At 39.1% G+C, this 20,028-nt stretch overlaps 1 protein-coding gene across 1 annotated transcript; it reads right to left on the bottom strand.

Annotated features, from left to right (window-relative positions):
- Positions 1-8,975: 8,975 nt before the first annotated feature.
- LOC121897261 (NACHT, LRR and PYD domains-containing protein 4-like) lies at positions 8,976-19,588 on the bottom strand. The gene is made up of 14 exons (XM_042411654.1): positions 19,566-19,588; positions 18,418-18,531; positions 17,374-17,487; positions 16,333-16,446; positions 15,292-15,405; positions 14,251-14,364; positions 13,210-13,323; positions 12,872-12,875; positions 12,568-12,784; positions 10,500-12,300; positions 10,225-10,398; positions 9,915-10,088; positions 9,744-9,790; positions 8,976-9,526 (listed from the first exon to the last, which is right to left on the bottom strand). The coding sequence occupies exons 1-14, from the start codon at positions 19,586-19,588 to the stop codon at positions 8,976-8,978; spliced, it is 3,675 nt and encodes a 1,224-aa protein (XP_042267588.1).
- Between the last annotated feature and the right edge of the window lie 440 nt (positions 19,589-20,028).

Genomic DNA, 20,028 nt, shown 5'->3' with positions numbered 1-20,028 from the left:
GTACCATACCATTTTGTCGCACTGCATTTGGGCGGTCAGCTTTCTCAGTGAAAGCCACAACTTAGTGGAATGCCCTACCTGATGATATGAAGAACTGTAGTTCAATCAATACATTCAAGGCCAAATTAAAAATTAACTAAAGACCAATCAGCTGTGTGACCACTAGTCTAAACTCCATCTATTGTCCTCTCATTAGCACAGATACTCTTGTTTTTAATTTTACAAGTTTACATTTTTAATTTCTAATTGACATTGTGGGTTTATGTGATGTGTCGTTGTGTGTAGCTTTGTATTTTGTATAGTGTGTTCTGTGTGTCTTTTGCTTTGTACTGTTTGTTGTTGTGCTGTTGTATGTTTTGATTGTGGCGGGCTGTGGATGCAAATTAGCTCTGAGCTAACTCCGGTGCAGTGCATCTTTAACATTTAAAAACTGCACACTGTCCCAATTGATAAAATCCATTGATCAAATCTACTAATAAGTATCATGTGTGTATCCAAAGCCTGATATACAGACGGGTGACAAATTAAAGGAAAAAACGGTTCAGGTCTGAGTGCTTGACCCCCACAGTGAGGGGATCTGGTGGCTCTGTTATGCTTTGGGGGGCATTTTGCTGGCATGGTTTGGGTCCCCTTAGAGGGAAGGGTCACTGCAAATCAATACAAAGTTGTTCTGAGTGATCATCTTTATTCTATGATGAAACATTTCTATCCTGATGGGAATGGTCTCTTCCAGGATGACAGTGCCCCCATTCATAGGGCACAAGGGGTCACTGAATAGTTTGATGAGTATGAAAATGATGTGAATCTTATGCTATGGCCTTCACAGTCAGCAGATCTGAACCCAATTCAACACCTATGGGAGATTTTGGACTGACGTGTTAGACAGCGTTCTCCACCACCATCATCAAAACACCAAATGAGGGAATATTTTTTTGAAGAATGGTGTAAATATCTTCTCACATGTGCTGAATAAGTATGATGGAAATACCTGGCTGGGAACCCGATACCGCACTACCCAGTCAGTACCAGGGGAGTGGCCTGTGTCCTACCATGGGACATCAAAGATCATCGAAGGACACTAGGACACAAAGTTTGTTTACATATCCATCATTATCAGTGTTTATGTGATAGAATGTAACACACTGACTCAGATGTTATTTTGGATTTATGTGCCTGGGTTTTCAGATAGCCACCTCTGAAATTAGATTTTTTTTTTTCTTCTTTGTGTTGTTTCATTACTGTTTATTACTGTCATTACCACAATATACCGACAGTAACCACCAGGGGGAGCCCTCCCTAACCTGCACATTGTTACATGGTTACAGAAGCATGTTGGGAAATAAACATTTATCATGGTGGCAGGTGGAGAAGGCAGTTATACCTCTAATATAACTGTTTTTTTGACTCTGAAATCAAAATCATGTTTCTGTTATTTTTTAAATTGTTTTTTAAACACTGTTTTTAACAATTGGAACTTGGAAAAAACACAACTACCTACACAATAGGCCATACAAAATATAAAACTATTAATCATAATAATGAATTCATAATAGACAATATATGTCAAATAATACATTTAAACATGTAATATTATTATAGAGGGTCTGATCGTATTCTGTTCTGTTTGTAATCAAGACGAATTGAGAGTATTAAGAGTAAATCGGTAATTAGTAGTAAAGATGGTTGTAATAATATTCATTAATATTTCAGTTTCTAGTCTGATTACAGTGATTTCTCTAAATTTAAATGCATCATCACTTGTCTCATCTAATTAGCATGGGTAGGGGCTGTTGCCTACTAGGGATGTGCAGAGATCCTAGTATTTGTATCTGTATTTGTATTCGAATAAAAGTGGAAAGAGGCTTAAAAATCCTGTTTTTGCTTTTATTACACTTTTAATTTTAGAAAATTACTGAGCTAAAACTTTACTCAACGCCTCATTGTAGCCAGACCTATCTATTTGTACACCCATAACACAGAGACAGCACACTGTGTAACGTGTAGGGAGGAACTTCAAAGGCAATTATTGCTTTGCACTTTTCATTTATTGCCTATTTTTTTACAACCTAACTTTGTGGAAAGGAGAAGGGGAACAACAGGTTATGGAGAGTCTTTAAAAGCACTTTGCTTGTGTTAGTAGCTCAACTTTATCTCTGGGGAACACCCCCAACAAATAATTTTTTAAATATTTGTATGAAACAAATATTCGTATAAAACCAACTATTTGTGCTTTGCTGAATAATGTATTTGTATTTGGACACACCCCTATTGCCTACTTCCAGTGGAGTAATATTAATCTCTGCAGCAGACTGACACTGCACTCTGAACTAGTTTTCACCACATTAGGATCTATAACAACACTGGTCTTAAAGGGTCTAAATCAACATTATATCCTTAGACAAAGTTTGAAAAATACCGCAATAATTCAACAAACTAGCACAGCTCTAGAACATGTGTGTCAGTGACGATGGCACAAGCCCACAACGCTCACATGAGGGATCAATATTTTGTTAAGCTTTTGTTTAGACCAGTGCAGTCTATGTAACGCCATAAATTGTATGAGGCCATTTCTTACCATTGAAATTTCACATTTAAAAAACTCAACAGAAGTATTTCTTCCTAGAAACAATGTAATTTAGACTTTTAGATTTTACTTCAGGAAACTCCTCCCACTTGTCCTGACTGGCTCCAGGTCAGTTTTCAGTGTCTGAACTGCTCTTTTTCCATATTTATGAAAAAATATACTTGCTGTTTTCCTAAAACCTCCAACTGATGATGGTTTCAAATTAATACTGTAAAATAGAAACATAAAATGACCCCCTGTTTTTGATTCAAGTAACTTTAGGCAGTGAAACTAAAAATGATTTGAAAAAGTCTCAAAAAAAGTCTAAAGCTGCTAGATCATGACGTGGTTACTATTTTCTGCCGCATAGAAATATGTTTGTAATATATTAGAATTACTGTATTGCTGCAAACACTAGTGCTATAATTGAAGTGTTAAAGATAATATTAGTTTGTTCAAAGTTGATAAATTCTCATTCTTGTATTTAACAGCCAGGCCCGGGTCAGAGGTATGGCAGGGGGATTTACTCGACCCCGTACATGTCTGAGGCGGTCAAATACACCAAAAAATTCACTTCCAACAAGACAGATAAGACATACCAAGTGGTTCTGCAGAATTGAATTAACCCTGAATACAGAGAGAAACACAACAATGACAAATACTGGCTGGTTTGCATCCTGGAGGGAACATCACCTACAGACAAGCAGCAGATGGTTGAAAGGGTGATCTGTCCTTATGGTCTTCTGATAAAAGAGGTCTAAGAGAGCAAGGAAGGTCACAAGATAAAAAAAAAATTGACCACTTGTTTGTTGCCTGAGATTTGTTTTCAAAAGCCAGAGGATGTGTTGTCTTTGTAGTGTAAACTATGTAATTTGGTAAACTGTGCAAAACATTCACTAATGTTGTCAAAAGTAATGAATTTATATGATGTTTGCATGTAATGATAAATATGGAAAATTAATATTACAGCTGAATACATGAAAATAAACAAACTATATCTAATTTTCCTCCACATCTGTTCCATTTTTAAAAGAAGCCACACTAATAATACTACAATAATACTACAAATAAATTCAAATGAATTTGGTATCAGCATCTCTCCATACCAACAAAAAGAAGGTGGGTTAATATTTACAGACATTATATTATGCTCAGTGGTGGAAAGTAACTAAATACATTTACTGAAGTATTGTACTTAAGTACAGTTTTGAGGTACTTGTACTTTACTTGAGTATTTCCATTAGATGCTAGTTTATACATCCACTCCACTACATTTCAGAGCGAACTTTCTACTCCACTACATTTATTTGACAGCTTTAGTTATTTTTCAGATGACAATTTGACACAATGGATAATATAACATGCTTTTAAAATACAACACATTGTTAAAGATGAAACAACTTTCCAACCTTTTTGGCTTTTGACATTCACCTCCTGTTTGACTGCAAACCACTTAAAGCGCAATTAAACTTAGACAATTAAACTTAAAGCAATTGATATTTTTATAACAGTGTATGAACTGTCAGTGTGTAATGGCTTTACGGAGCTTTATAGTGAGTTTCACTTTACCGTTCTGGTTCACCCTCAGTGCTCAGCACTGTCTTCTCCCAAAAAACAACACAATAGGTCATAATGTCAGGTGCCCATAATTACTATGGCCATATAGTGGCACAATAGGTCATAATTACTATGGCCATATAGTGGCCATAGTAATTATGACCCAGAGCAGAGGCACAGTTGAGATCTATAAGTTGAAAATTTTCCCCATTTGGATTTGGTGAGTTTTGTGGATGGTGTAACCCAGTTGGCCTTTGACACAGGAGACCGCTGTTTGTTTCCTATTTCCAGCCACGAGTTGGGACAGTTTTTTAAACACGGTAACTATGATCATCCCCTAATGATGGAGAAAAATGTATAATGTTGCTAAGGGAAGATTTGTGAACATTTTAAACCTTGAGATGCCACACTGTGTACCATCTGTGGAAGGAATGTCTGCCCCCACGCAGCTGCTCCTTCTTCCAGGGAAACCAGGCACTCCCTTTTTTAACCTTGGTTGTCTGTCGGTTCCACCCCTTCCCTTTAGGCACTTCCATCCTGTTTTTCACTAAGTTTTTGCTAACCACAACGTAACTAAATATAAAAATAACAAAAAGAAAGACAGTGTTTGAAATATTATCGGTGAGCCCAGGGGCATAGACATACTATATAACTCCTGGCCATTCCTGTCATTTTTTAGAAGTTCATGGATGTATTCATTTGTGATGCTGATATGTCGTGTCAGTTCGTTTCGAGTTCAAAACATGTTCATACATTTATTACTTGTCATTGGTATTGTTAAGAGTGTAATATGGTTAACCAAAAAAATGAAGTGGCTATTGTCAAGTGTTACCTGTGTGTTACCTTTGCTGCTATTGAGGCTTTGCTAACTCAATGACAGGACACAGGTTTTCCCAATAAAACCATCCTGTCGGTTCACCAGTGGAAGGATTTAACATAAATCAGAAACAACATGAGAAATTATGTCTACATAAGTTGTAACTCAACACAGTGTTAATATGGCTATGAATCCCATGTAATGAGTTTTCTGGAATGCTGTGACATTGCGAAAGGGAGAGAAATGTAATTGTAGCCATTTGATTACTTCCTCATTTTACAATTATTGCAGTTTAAGTGACATGTAGTCGTATTCATATCACTCCTGATTATTCTTTACATTAGGTTTTGGGAATATTATGCATATTACTGCATATGGGTGAAATTAATATGTTATCCATCATTCAATGGTATTTTGTTATTCTTTCTCTTTATAGAAACCACAACCAGACTTAAACAGCCAGCTGTGATTGCATGACTACTGAAAAACCTGTATATGTGTTACTGAAAAGGGAAGAAGTAAACAGCATATCAATAATCTCTCAGCTCTTTATTTCATACTGTGGAAGATTTGGCCTTAAGTGGTGTTCTGGCTGACACAGCAGGTGACAAACACAGAACTATACCACCCAAACTGTGCATATTACTATTATTGCAATTACAGGTTATTTACTACTAACAATGTGTGTTTCCTTAGACAGTGTTCTTGTGTAGAGGGATTGTAACACAAATAATGAATTTCATACTAAAAAAACTGTAACAAGCCAGGTTAAGACTTGGCACAATGTTTCAAATCCATCTTTAAACAACAGTCAGATGCCAAAATGAACATTGAAACAGGTTTTTCTTGCTGTAATAATTCCTCCTGTTCATACTGACCATTAGGAGATCCCTTCATAACGCACTTACAATGTAAGTGATGGGGGACAAAATCCACAGTTTTCCTTCTGTGCAAAAATGTATTTAAAAGTTTATCTGAAGCTAATATGAAGCTTCAAGTAGATATCTTTCAACGTTACAGTCTTTTTAGTGCCAAAGTACCTCTTTTTGTTACTATACTTCCACTGCAGCTCAACAGGGAAACACTGTCCGAGGAAACACAAAGAGGGAATTTGATGCTAAAAAGTCTGTAGTCTGTAAATGTGGCAGATATCCACTTGAAATGACTCAGACTGCTGAAGCCTCACATTGAAAGCTCATTTGAAGGGGATCGTTTAATAGTCAATATGAACAGGAGGAATGACTACAGCGAGGAAAACCTCTTTCAGTGTTCATATGGACACCTGACTGTTTAAGGCACACTTGAAAAATTGTGAACCTGTCCTTTTAAGTTGAAAGTGTGATTGATTTAAGGTCAGGTTAAGCCTTTATAGGAAAAAGTGAAAACACTGTCTTCACAAGTGTAGTAATATGTGTGTCTGTGTGTGTGAAAAGTCTTCACCATCTCTCCAGAAATTAAAGTAACCATCAGACCTTTTGCTGACCTTTAGAAATTGTAGGAAGTACAGCTTGAATTTCTCAGGAACTAAACTACACCCATAGAAAGGGCTGACATGCTTAGATAGCCAAAAGGGGGATGATTTTTCATTGGAATTACCGAAGTCATTAAATAAGGCATGAAGTCAAGTCAGTTTTATTCATATAGAACCAAATCACAACAGATGTCATCTCAGGGCACTTTTCATATAGAGCAGGTCTGGACTGTCCTCTTTAAGGTTAAAGTTAAAAGATATAATCTCCAACAGGATACAGCAGAAAAGTGACCATATGGAATCAAGGTGTAGTCTGTCCTTGAAGCTGCAGTTGCTTGTGAAGTGCAGATGGATTTGTGAGCCCTAGAGTCCTCTTGCATGCTCATGTAAAGGTTCAAGTATGAAGAGGAAATTATCTTTCAAGTTTCAAGTTGTAGCTTTCATGTTGAGAATTTGGTGAAACAGGCCATTGTTCTTGTTTATTCCTTGTGTTGGTTGATTTATTTTTTTAGGCACTGAACTGAGGATTTCACTTGACTAGGGATACAGATATGCATTTTTTGGGTGGGGGGCAGAAAACTAGTAAGTATCTGATGTGACCACCATTTGCCTCATGCAGTGAGATACATCTCCTTCTCATAGAATTGATCAGGTTGTTGATTGTGGCCTGCGAAATGTTGGTCCACTCCTCTTAAATGGCTGTGTGAAGTCGATTGATATAGGCAGGAATTGGAACACACTATCATGTGTTCAGTTGTCTAACTAAGAATGAGTCTCTAAATAAAAATATAATACTTTCCTTCAAGTCTATCTTAAAACATCAGTCTGGTATTCAAATAAACAATGAAATAGGTTTTTCTTGCCATAATAATTCCTCCTTCTCATAGTGGCTATTAAAAGATCACCTTCATAACGCACTTACAATGTAAGTGATAGGGGACAAAATCAACAGTCGTCCTCCTGTGCAAAAATGTATGTCAAAGTGTATCTGAAGCTAAAATGAAGCTTCACCTGACTGCTGTTTTAAGACTTGAAAAATTGTGAACCTATAATTTTAAGTTGAAATTGTGTTTGAGTCAAGGTCAGGCTAAGCCTGTATAGGAAAAAGTGAAAACACTGTCCTAACAACTGTAGTAATATGTGTGTCTGTGTGTGTGAAAAGTCTTTCACCATTTGATCAGAAATGAAAGTAACTGTCAGACATTTTTTCTTATGCCCTCATTACGGCCCAAAAAAATCCTTACACAATGAAATAAAACTAGTGTCTTAATCAGTCCCGAATGTTAATATGTTGCTGGATGACTTAATTAACACCTTAAGAAGATTTGATTTACTTAGGGTTAGAACACACTCTCTCAATTTGATAGAATTTGGGAACCCCTCGTTAAGTATCTTGCAGCTTAAAATTTGAAGATGAACCATAGTTTTCATCTATAACATTTCACAGTATCACACAAATATGAAAGAATGTGAATGAGTGAAAATGCACAGGGAACTTTGGTGGGTTAGGGTGATGGGGTGGGATCACCCAGTCTATTTGTTGCTTTTTTTCCCCAATTTATTTCCTCAGTTTATTTTGTTGTTATTAATGTTCAATTTTTCTTTTCTTTTTTAAAATGTTTTATTTAGTCATTTTCTTTTACAATGTACTGATTGAATATCACGTGGATACCAGTATAACACATCCTGTGGTATTATAATTGTTAAACTGAGCAACAACTGACTCATTGTCATCTGTAACAAACTGCTCAATAGAAATAGATAAATATGTACATGTGCATAAACAGGTTGGTGGGTTGCACATACTTTTCTATACCTGCAGGTGCACCACTGAATGTCCCTGATAATCAAATGGAAATATAATTTAGAATTTTTGTTTTTTCTAATCTTTAGCTCTCAAAAATTCTTTAAAATAAATGTATCCATGTATGAGCCAGAAAGATTTTTGACACCTTTTTTGCCATAAAAAAACATAATAATGTGTTTGGTGATTTGTACTTGAAAAGGCGTTGAGATTAAAATACAGGTAAAGGATAATGTACAGCGAGCAGGTCATTATGGTGAAATGAAGCCCAACAGGGTGATACAGGACCCTGACGTGAAGCGAAAGCGTCTTGAATCACAGTGAAGAGGGGGAAAATGTTATATACCCAAAGCTTCCTAGCAAACATGGGCTTACAAGACAATATTTACATCACCTACGGGGGCAAGGAAAACTAAAGGAAAGCAATTATATACGTTATTATATACATACATGTTAGGCAGATTACATCAGATATTAACACACATTGATGTTAACGATTTAACACAATTTGAGCTGTCATCAAAAAGACTGGGATGTCTGGACATTTTCAGGAAAAACTTCACTTTAAGATCCAGATAAAGTGGAATAACTAACAGCCACTAGATTCTGCTCCAAGAAAACTTTGAAACCAGAGTGAAACCTCGTCCATCATCAACATTTATACACAGGAAGCTGCTGTCACTTCCAGTTTCTATTGTTCACTGGTGAACAGAGTGAACAGTGATTTCAGCAGCTGTCTTCAGTCAGCAGTGTGAGTGTTTGTCTACACAGGAGGAGACTCTCCCTCAGACAGAGGACAAAGGGAGACTGAGGAACCATACCCGACTGCAAACCCAGCATACAGAGGCTGAGTGAATGTGGTGTTGAAGGTGTAGAGGTGGATCAGTGTGTCAGAGGAGACTCTGTAGAAGGACAGAGTGCTAGCAGGATAGTCCACATACACTGCTGCTCTGTGAGAGACAGCGGAGGAGGGGATGGATGTTTCTCTCTTATTGTGACTGACAGAGTAACCGCCATCAGTGCAGAACAGACTCCACGACTGATTGTTCCTTCCAAACCTACAGTCATCACTGTCTATTTTCCTGCTGATTCCTGTGTAAGTCACTGATATATGAACTCTTCCACTCCACTTGACCTCCCAGTAACATCGGCCAGTCAGACCATTTCTACACAGCAGCTGAACCCAGGAGTCAAATCTGTCTGGATGATAACGATATGACTGATACTCCTCCACACGTTCCACCTTCCTGTTGTTGTCAGACAGTTTGAGTTTTTTGTGTGCTGTGTTTATGTCCAGTGTGAGTTCACAGAAATCTGGTGAGAAGAAGAAACATCACAGCAGCAGTTTATCATCTGACACACCTGATGTATTTATTTTCTTAAATTCTGATCTGTTAATTTCTATAAAGTTTGATGATACATTTTTTTCATAATGTTTTAATGAATAAATGCCACAAAGACCAACTTTGTATTTAAAGAGAAACTGACTGTGCTGTTTAGTTGCCATGAATCAAATTAATTCCACACTTACACTTCCTTACATCAGGTTTTAACCTGTGCTCTCCATCATGGTCCACCCTGGAGGAAGAAACAGTCTGAATGATTTTGTATCCAACATGATTCCTAACTGCTGTTCAATATGAAGCAGTGTTCCTCAGTTTGTCAGTGACACAGAAACAGGCTGCAACTCATCTCTGCATACCTGAGAGTGCCCAGTCTCCAGTGTGGATCCTTCAGTCCAGCAGACAGCAGTTTCTCTCCTGAGGCTCCTGGATGATTGTAGCTCAGATCCAGCTCTCTCAGATGGGAGGGGTTGGAGCTAAGAGCTGAAACCAAAGAAGCACAGCCTTCCTCTGTGACCAGACATCCTGAAAGGCTGAAATTCAGAAAATAAAGTTAACTCTGTGTTTTTAGAAAATCATATTAGCAAGAAGATTCTACAGATGTTAACCATCTTCACTAACATAAACCTAAAGCAGGATGAACTGTTTAACAAACATATGAATCCTGACCTGAGAGTTTCCAGTGTACAGTGTGGACTCTCCAGTCCAGCAGACAGCAGCTTCACTCCTGAATCCTGCAGGTTGTTGTTACTCAGATCTAGCTCTCTTAGACTAGAGGACTGGGAGCTGAGAACTGAGGAGAGAGCTGCACAGCTTCTCTCTGAGAGGTTACAGCCGCTCAGCCTGAAGAATTAGTGATGAACACACACAAAATGTTTTATTTATCATGTATAAAATTAAATATATTTGAAATTGTTCATATATTCAGCATTTCATCCACCTACAGAGCTTTTTTTGAAGCTTTGACCACTGGCAGCAGTCTCAGAAGAGCCTCCTCTGAAGCAGAGTATTTCTTCAGGTCAAACACATCCAGATCTTTTTCCGATGACAGTAAGATGAAGACCAGAGCTGACCACTGAGCAGGAGACAGTTTATCTGTAGAGAGACTTCCTGAACTCAGGTGCTGTTGGATCCCCACCACGAGAGAACGATCGTTCAGTTCATTCAGACAGTGGAGCAGATTGATGTTTCTCTCTGCAGACAGATCCTCACCGATTTTCTTCTTGATGTACTCTACTGTTTTCTGATTGGTCTGTGAGCTACTTCCTGTCTGTGTCAGCAGACCTCGTAGGAGAGCCTGATTGGTCTGCAGTGAAAGACCCAGAAGAAAGCGGAGGAACAAGTCCAGGTGTCCATTTGGACTCTTTAAGGCCTCGTCCACAGCATGCTGGTAAAGATGTTTTGGTTTACGTGTGTCTTTAAAGATTTTAGACAACCAGGATGAAGTTTGTTCTTCTGCCAGCAGATTGACTCCAGAGTTGATGATCTTCAGATGGACATGAAGAGCAGCCAGAAACTCCTGAACACTCAGATGGATGAAGCAGAACACCTTGTCCTGGTACAGCCCTCTCTCCTCTTTGAAGATCTCTGTAAACACTCCTGAGTACACTGAGGCTGCTCTGATATCGATGCCACACTCTATCAGGTCTGATTCATAGAAGATCAGGTTGCCTTTCTGCAGCTGTTCAAAAGCCAGTTTTCCCAGAAACTCAATCATGTTCTTGCTCTCTGGATTCCAGTGTGGATCTGTCTCAGCTCCTTCATGATACTTGACATTCTTCACTTTGGACTGAACCACCAGGAAGTGGATGTACATCTCAGTCAGGGTCTTCGGCAGCTCTCCTCTTTCTCTTCTTCTCAACACATTCTCCAGAACTGTAGCAGTGATCCAGCAGAAGACTGGGATGTGACACATGATGTAGAGGCTTCGTGATCTCTTGATGTGGGAGATGATTGTGCTGGCCTGTTCCTTATGTGTGAATCTCTTCCTGAAGTACTTCTCCTTCTGTGGGTCAGTGAACCCTCTGACCTCTGTCACCATGTCAATACACCAAGGAGGGATCTGATTGGCTGCTGCAGGTCGTGTGGTTATCCAGAGGCGAGCAGAGGGAAGCAGTTTCCCCCTGATGAGGTTTGTCAGCAGCACATCCACAGAGGTAGACTCTGTAACATCAGTTAGGATCTTATTGTTGTGAAAGTCCAGAGGAAGTCGGCACTCATCCAGACCATCAAAGATGAACACAACCTGGAACTCTTCAAATCTGCAGATACCTGCTTTTTTGGTTTCAGTAAAGAAGTGATGAACAAGTTCCACCAAGCTGTACTTTTTCTCTTTCAGCACATTCAGCTCTCTGAAAGTGAATGGAAATGTGAACTGTATGTCCTGGTTGGCTTTGTCTTCAGCCCAGTCCAGAGTGAACTTCTGTGTTAAGACTGTTTTCCCAATGCCAGCCACTCCCTTTGTCATCACTGTTCTCATTAGTTCATCTCTTCCAGCTGGGGCTTTAAAGATGTCTTCTCGTCTGATTGTTTCTGGTTTGTCTGGTTTCCTGGATGCTGTTTCAATCTGCCTGACCTCATGTTCACCATTGACCTCTGCAGTCCCTCCCTCTGTGATGTAGAGCTCGGTGTAGATCTGATTCAGAAGGGTTGGGTTCCCTGCTTTAGCAATCCCCTCAAACACACACTCGAACTTCTTCTTCAGGTTAGACTTGAGTTTATATTGACACTCTGCAGCACCAGTTCCTAAATTATCAAACAACAAATGAAATCAATCAGATGATTCTACAATAAATTGGTAAAATGTAAACATTAAACTGCAGATGTCTATGTTTTCCTCCACTATGAAATCTATTCAGCTCATCAGTTGTGGACAAACAGTTTCTTACTTTTTTCAGCTTAGAAGAATTCATAGATCTGATGCAGATGTGTGCATCATACTAACAGCAGAGTTTGAAATAGAAGCCTCCATTTCCTCTCCATGTTAAATATTTAAAGTTAAAGTCCTCTTACTGCTCTGCAGACAGTCAGCCAGCTCCTCCTGCTTCATTCTCCTCAAGAAATGCAATGTGATGTTCAGAAATGCCTCTCTGCTGCTTCTCCTCTGCTCTTCCTCCTTTCCGTCCAACACCTCCTCACCCTCACTCTGACTCTCTGAGCATTCTGGGTAATCTGGACTAAGAACCCTCTGGATCTTCTTCAGCTCGCTCTTCACAAAACTAATGATATTCTCCTCCAGCAGCTGGAACAGGATAAAATGAAAATTTAACTGGCAGAAGTCAACTTTCATTTCATCTGTGACAGACTGAAAACCTACTGGTCTACAGAGTGCAGCATGGAGACTGTTAGAACCAGAATTGTGGTTTAGTATTTAGAATGTGGCTGTTGTAGTTAGTAGTAGGGGCTGTGCTTTACATTTACACACCATAAATATGGAGTCCAGGTGTGTTTGATGCTGCTGGACAGATTGACAACTGAGAACCTCTGAGCTCTGCTGATGAACTCTGTGAAGAAAAGATTAAGTCTTAGAATAAATAATAACACTCCGTGTTAAAGGTGTTCTGTTTTATCACAGTGGATCCAGGTAAAACACTTGGCTGTTCTGTCTTATTATTTACTTACTCTCTAAAAGACACAAACATTTTACAGTCTTACCTCTGATCAGCAGACTGCTGTCCATGTTTGAAGTCAATAAATCGACCCATAGACCGGTCACTCTTCATGGACATACTGCTGAGTTCAGAGTAGTTTTGTCTTTTCTGATGGATCCTGATGGAAACAGAACACTCATAAATGCACTTGTTCAGACATGAGACAGACAAAGAATGTGACATGCTCAGTACATTCATAACAAAGACATCATACCTCTTCTGTGGGAAATATTCTAGATACAACATCTGTAGTTATTCCCGCAGCTCTTGACTGTATCCCATGGCCTTCATCAGAGAAAGGAATTGCTCAGGTTTGATCAATTAAAGGATTTGGCTGGCGGTTTTCTTTACTCATAGTCCACAAATCTCATGTGCAGAGCCACAACAAGCTAGTGAAGCTGTAAACAGTACTTGGAAGTTCTCTCTTGAGGGTTACTTTATTATCGCTGTTATTAGTCTTTGGAGCCGTTTCTAAACAAACTAACATGACCAAACTCTTCATCATGAAGGAACATGTCACCCAGTGCATCGGTGTGGCTCACTTGTTGATGAGAAGAAAAATATAGAAAACTGCCAGAATTATCCTTGAGGGGAAGGGCTTCTGTCAAGTAATAGTGGTACTAGTCTTTGAACAACAGAACAAAACTAGTTACACAGTATTCACTGGGAAGGGGTCAAAGGTCATTGACCAGGAGTCAGTGGAGTGCTTGAGAAAGGTCAAGGAGGATATTCACATCTGACTCCAGAGATCATCCTTGAACAGAGACATGGGTAACTATCGTCCCCAAAATACAACCAGCTGTTATCATGTGACTGAAGTGTTATACTTTATTTACATGATGACACCTGAGCAGGTTCTATTCCCTGAGGAAGGCCATGGGTTACGATAGAAAGTTCTGGGATTGGCTAAATTTGTGGTCCATGTGTATAAAATATTTGCCATAGATATACTGTATGTCACCAATGTCCAGAATTAATCCCCACAATCAATCAAACTTCTTAGGAGAGTTGGATTGTAACAGACACAAACATTTTACAGTCTTACCTCTGATCAGCAGACTGCTGTCCATGTTTGAAGTCAATAAATCGACCCATAGACCGATCACTCTTCATGGACATACTGCTGAGTTCAGAGTAGTTTTGTCTTTTCTGATGGATCCTGATGGAAACAGAACACTCATAAATGCACTTGTTCAGACATGAGACAGACAAAGAATGTGACATGCTCAGTACATTCATAACAAAGACATCATACCTCTTCTGTGGGAAATATTCTAGATACAACATCTGTAGTTATTCCCGCAGCTCTTGACTGTATCCCATGGCCTTCATCAGAGAAAGGAATTGCTCAGGTTTGATCAATTAAAGGATTCGGCTGGCGGTTTTCTTTACTCATAGTCCACAAATCTCATGTGCAGAGCCACAACAAGCTAGTGAAGCTGTAAACAGTACTTGGAAGTTCTCTCTTGAGGGTTACTTTCTTATCGCTGTTATTAGTCTTTGGAGCCGTTTCTAAACAAACTAACATGACCAAACTCTTCATCATGAAGGAACATGTCACCCAGTGCATCGGTGTGGCTCACTTGTTGATGAGAAGAAAAATATAGAAAACTGCCAGAATTATCCTTGAGGGGAAGGGCTTCTGTCAAGTAATAGTGGTACTAGTCTTTGAACAACAGAACAAAACTAGTTACACAGTATTCACTGGGAAGGGGTCAAAGGTCATTGACCAGGAGTCAGTGGAGTGCTTGAGAAAGGTCAAGGAGGATATTCACATCTGACTCCAGAGATCATCCTTGAACAGAGACATGGGTAACTATCGTCCCCAAAATACAACCAGCTGTTATCATGTGACTGAAGTGTTATACTTTATTTACATGATGACACCTGAGCAGGTTCTATTCCCTGAGGAAGGCCATGGGTTACGATAGAAAGTTCTGGGATTGGCTAAATTTGTGGTCCATGTGTATAAAATATTTGCCATAGATATACTGTATGTCACCAATGTCCAGAATTAATCCCCACAATCAATCAAACTTCTTAGGAGAGTTGGATTGTAACAGACACAAACATTTTACAGTCTTACCTCTGATCAGCAGACTGCTGTCCATGTTTGAAGTCAATAAATCGACCCATAGACCGGTCACTCTTCATGGACATACTGCTGAGTTCAGAGTAGTTTTGTCTTTTCTGATGGATCCTGATGGAAACAGAACACTCATAAATGCACTTGTTCAGACATGAGACAGACAAAGAATGTGACATGCTCAGTACATTCATAACAAAGACATCATACCTCTTCTGTGGGAAATATTCTAGATACAACATCTGTAGTTATTCCCGCAGCTCTTGACTGTATCCCATGGCCTTCATCAGAGAAAGGAATTGCTCAGGTTTGATCAATTAAAGGATTCGGCTGGCGGTTTTCTTTACTCATAGTCCACAAATCTCATGTGCAGAGCCACAACAAGCTAGTGAAGCTGTAAACAGTACTTGGAAGTTCTCTCTTGAGGGTTACTTTCTTATCGCTGTTATTAGTCTTTGGAGCCGTTTCTAAACAAACTAACATGACCAAACTCTTCATCATGAAGGAACATGTCACCCAGTGCATCGGTGTGGCTCACTTGTTGATGAGAAGAAAAATATAGAAAACTGCCAGAATTATCCTTGAGGGGAAGGGCTTCTGTCAAGTAATAGTGGTACTAGTCTTTGAACAACAGAACAAAACTAGTTACACAGTATTCACTGGGAAGGGGTCAAAGGTCATTGACCAGGAGTCAGTGGAGTGCTTGAGAAAGGTCAAGGAGGATATTCACATCTGACTCCAGAGATCATCCTTGAACAGAGACATGGGTAACTATCGTCCCCAAAATACAACCAGCTGTTATCATGTGACTGAAGTGTTATACTTTATTTACATGATGACACCTGAGCAGGTTCTATTCCCTGAGGAAGGCCATGGGTTACGATAGAAAGTTCTGGGATTGGCTAAATTTGTGGTCCATGTGTATAAAATATTTGCCATAGATATACTGTATGTCACCAATGTCCAGAATTAATCCCCACAATCAATCAAACTTCTTAGGAGAGTTGGATTGTAACAGACACAAACATTTTACAGTCTTACCTCTGATCAGCAGACTGCTGTCCATGTTTGAAGTCAATAAATCGACCCATAGACCGGTCACTCTTCATGGACATACTGCTGAGTTCAGAGTAGTTTTGTCTTTTCTGATGGATCCTGATGGAAACAGAACACTCATAAATGCACTTGTTCAGACATGAGACAGACAAAGAATGTGACATGCTCAGTACATTCATAACAAAGACATCATACCTCTTCTGTGGGAAATATTCTAGATACAACATCTGTAGTTATTCCCGCAGCTCTTGACTGTATCCCATGGCCTTCATCAGAGAAAGGAATTGCTCAGGTTTGATCAATTAAAGGATTTGGCTGGCGGTTTTCTTTACTCATAGTCCACAAATCTCATGTGCAGAGCCACAACAAGCTAGTGAAGCTGTAAACAGTACTTGGAAGTTCTCTCTTGAGGGTTACTTTATTATCGCTGTTATTAGTCTTTGGAGCCGTTTCTAAACAAACTAACATGACCAAACTCTTCATCATGAAGGAACATGTCACCCAGTGCATCGGTGTGGCTCACTTGTTGATGAGAAGAAAAATATAGAAAACTGCCAGAATTATCCTTGAGGGGAAGGGCTTCTGTCAAGTAATAGTGGTACTAGTCTTTGAACAACAGAACAAAACTAGTTACACAGTATTCACTGGGAAGGGGTCAAAGGTCATTGACCAGGAGTCAGTGGAGTGCTTGAGAAAGGTCAAGGAAGACATTCACATCTGACTCCAGAGATCATCCTTGAACAGAGACATGGGTAACTATCGTCCCCAAAATACAACCAGCTGTTATCATGTGACTGAAGTGTTATACTTTATTTACATGATGACACCTGAGCAGGTTCTATTCCCTGAGGAAGGCCATGGGTTACGATAGAAAGTTCTGGGATTGGCTAAATTTGTGGTCCATGTGTATAAAATATTTGCCATAGATATACTGTGTGTCACCAATGTCCAGAATTAATCCCCACAATCAATCAAACTTCTTAGGAGAGTTGGATTGTAACAGACACAAACATTTTACAGTCTTACCTCTGATCAGCAGACTGCTGTCCATGTTTGAAGTCAATAAATCGACCCATAGACCGGTCACTCTTCATGGACATACTGCTGAGTTCAGAGTAGTTTTGTCTTTTCTGATGGATCCTGATGGAAACAGAACACTCATAAATGCACTTGTTCAGACATGAGACAGACAAAGAATGTGACATGCTCAGTACATTCATAACAAAGACATCATACCTCTTCTGTGGGAAATATTCTAGATACAACATCTGTAGTTATTCCCGCAGCTCTTGACTGTATCCCATGGCCTTCATCAGAGAAAGGAATTGCTCAGGTTTGATCAATTAAAGGATTTGGCTGGCAGTTTTCTTTACTCATAGTCCACAAATCTCATGTGCAGAGCCACAACAAGCTAGTGAAGCTGTAAACAGTACTTGGAAGTTCTCTCTTGAGGGTTACTTTCTTATCGCTGTTATTAGTCTTTGGAGCCGTTTCTAAACAAACTAACATGACCAAACTCTTCATCATGAAGGAACATGTCACCCAGTGCATCAGTGTGGCTCACTTGTTGATGAGAAGAAAAATATAGAAAACTGCCAGAATTATCCTTGAGGGGAAGGGCTTCTGTCAAGTAATAGTGGTACTAGTCTTTGAACAACAGAACAAAACTAGTTACACAGTATTCACTGGGAAGGGGTCAAAGGTCATTGACCAGGAGTCAGTGGAGTGCTTGAGAAAGGTCAAGGAGGATATTCACATCTGACTCCAGAGATCATCCTTGAACAGAGACATGGGTAACTATCGTCCCCAAAATACAACCAGCTGTTATCATGTGACTGAAGTGTTATACTTTATTTACATGATGACACCTGAGCAGGTTCTATTCACTGAGGAAGGCCATGGGTTACGATAGAAAGTTCTGGGATTGGCTAAATTTGTGGTCCATGTGTATAAAATATTTGCCATAGATATACTGTATGTCACCAATGTCCAGAATTAATCCCCACAATCAATCAAACTTCTTCTTAGGAGAGTTGGATAGTAACAGACACAAACATTTTACAGTCTTACCTCTGATCAGCAGACTGCTGTCCATGTTTGAAGTCAATAAATCGACCCATAGACCGATCACTCTTCATGGACATACTGCTGAGTTCAGAGTAACTTCGACTTTTCTGATGGATCCTGATGGAAACAAAACATCATAACACATCATAAAACATCATAAATCCACATGTTCAGTAAAAATCCTCCAAGATAAAATACTGCTGAGAAATATGTTGAATGTTTTAAACATGACAATGAAATACTTTTCATGATATAGATAACTTTCAGTTCAAAAAGCTTACCTGTGATCATCAGATTGCTGCTCTGGGCTTCAATATAGCACACACAGAGCTTTGAGTGTGAATAATGATGGTGGAGTAATGTGAACAGAGAACAGCTATAGACAGTTAGAGATCCTCATCTCACCTCTGAGCTTTGGTCTGGCTGTCATGTTCCCCACACAGAGAGGTTTTAGAGGGAGGGGCTCCCTCCTCTCTGTCCTCACATTGATTCATAGCAGAGAAGCACCTTCACACAAACACAACATGCTCATTTATTGTGCAATAAGTTGCACATCACTCCACACATTAGTTCTCATTCCTCTCAAAACTCAAAACTGACTCAACTTGTCACAAATATTCAGTCTGAGCCTTGTTGAGGCAGTAATGACAAGAGAGTTTGTTACAGAGCCTCATAGTACAAAATTACCTCATTTATGATATTAAAACTTGTCAGAGTATGCCCAAAAATGTCAGTTATATTTCCCAGAGCTGGAATTTAAACATTCAAAATGTATTTCTTACGATCCCTAAATTTGATGTAACACCCGAAAATACGTTTTCTATGTCAGAATTGGGCATAGCCTGACCCAAATTCATAAACTAAATATTTTTAGATGAAAAATATGTTATTCATAATCCTAACATTTGTTAATGCAACCTTACATTTATTTTGTCACCCATAGATAGTTCAATGGGACACTGTAGGCAAAGTAATTGAAAATATCACTTTTCTACATGTTTATGCTTGTTGTAATGATTGCAATTGTCGTCAACTCAAGTAAAATATTATCTTTAACTTCTTCACCAACCCTCCTGTTTTTTTTTAACTTAAATGTTGGCAGTATGCCCCTCATGGCTGAGGGGCCCTAAGCAGTCTCTAAGGTTCCATACAGCCTGGGCTGGCTCTGGTCCATCGAGAAAGAATTCTGCAGCCTTTGGGACATTAGAGACATGGACTGTGCAAAATGGGTCTCAGTTCAACTGAGTCAGTTGCAGTGTTGTAAGATAACTGTTTGAACAATTGGAGTATTAACAGTTCAAAAATGAGCATCAGTCAAGTTGATCAAAGCTTTCCGACCAGTTCTGATACTTCCTGCATTTTCACACTGATGATGGGAGATTAAAATACAACTGCTGCTGATTTTACCTGGTAATCATCCACAACAGTGATACATGTAAATTATTCTAAAATAAGTGTTGTTTTACTTAGATTAAAAAAACCTCAATATTTATACCTGCAAGAATTAAATACATATTTCTGAAACACCCAATCAGCATGAAGAAACATTTGAGCTGTACACACAAACAGTGATACAACACAATGTGATCAAAGTGATCGTGTTCATCAGACTTT

This window comes from Thunnus maccoyii, chromosome 5, assembly GCF_910596095.1.
Source record: "Thunnus maccoyii chromosome 5, fThuMac1.1, whole genome shotgun sequence".
In the NCBI taxonomy this organism is placed as follows: domain Eukaryota; kingdom Metazoa; phylum Chordata; class Actinopteri; order Scombriformes; family Scombridae; genus Thunnus; species Thunnus maccoyii.
The sequence above is the reverse complement of the archived record's forward strand: the minus strand, read 5'-3'. Positions and strand labels throughout refer to the sequence as shown.

What these genes read in the sequence shown, in the direction of transcription:
- LOC121897261 (XM_042411654.1), bottom strand. Translation starts at nt 19,588, where the DNA reads ATGGACCAGAGCCAGCCCAGGCT. An exon ending in CAGCAGTCTGCTGATCAGAG is followed by an intron (nt 17,488 to 18,417) that starts GTAAGACTGTAA and finishes TGTTTCCATCAG; the next exon opens with GATCCATCAGAAAAGACAAA. An exon ending in CAGCAGTCTGCTGATCAGAG is followed by an intron (nt 16,447 to 17,373) that starts GTAAGACTGTAA and finishes TGTTTCCATCAG; the next exon opens with GATCCATCAGAAAAGACAAA.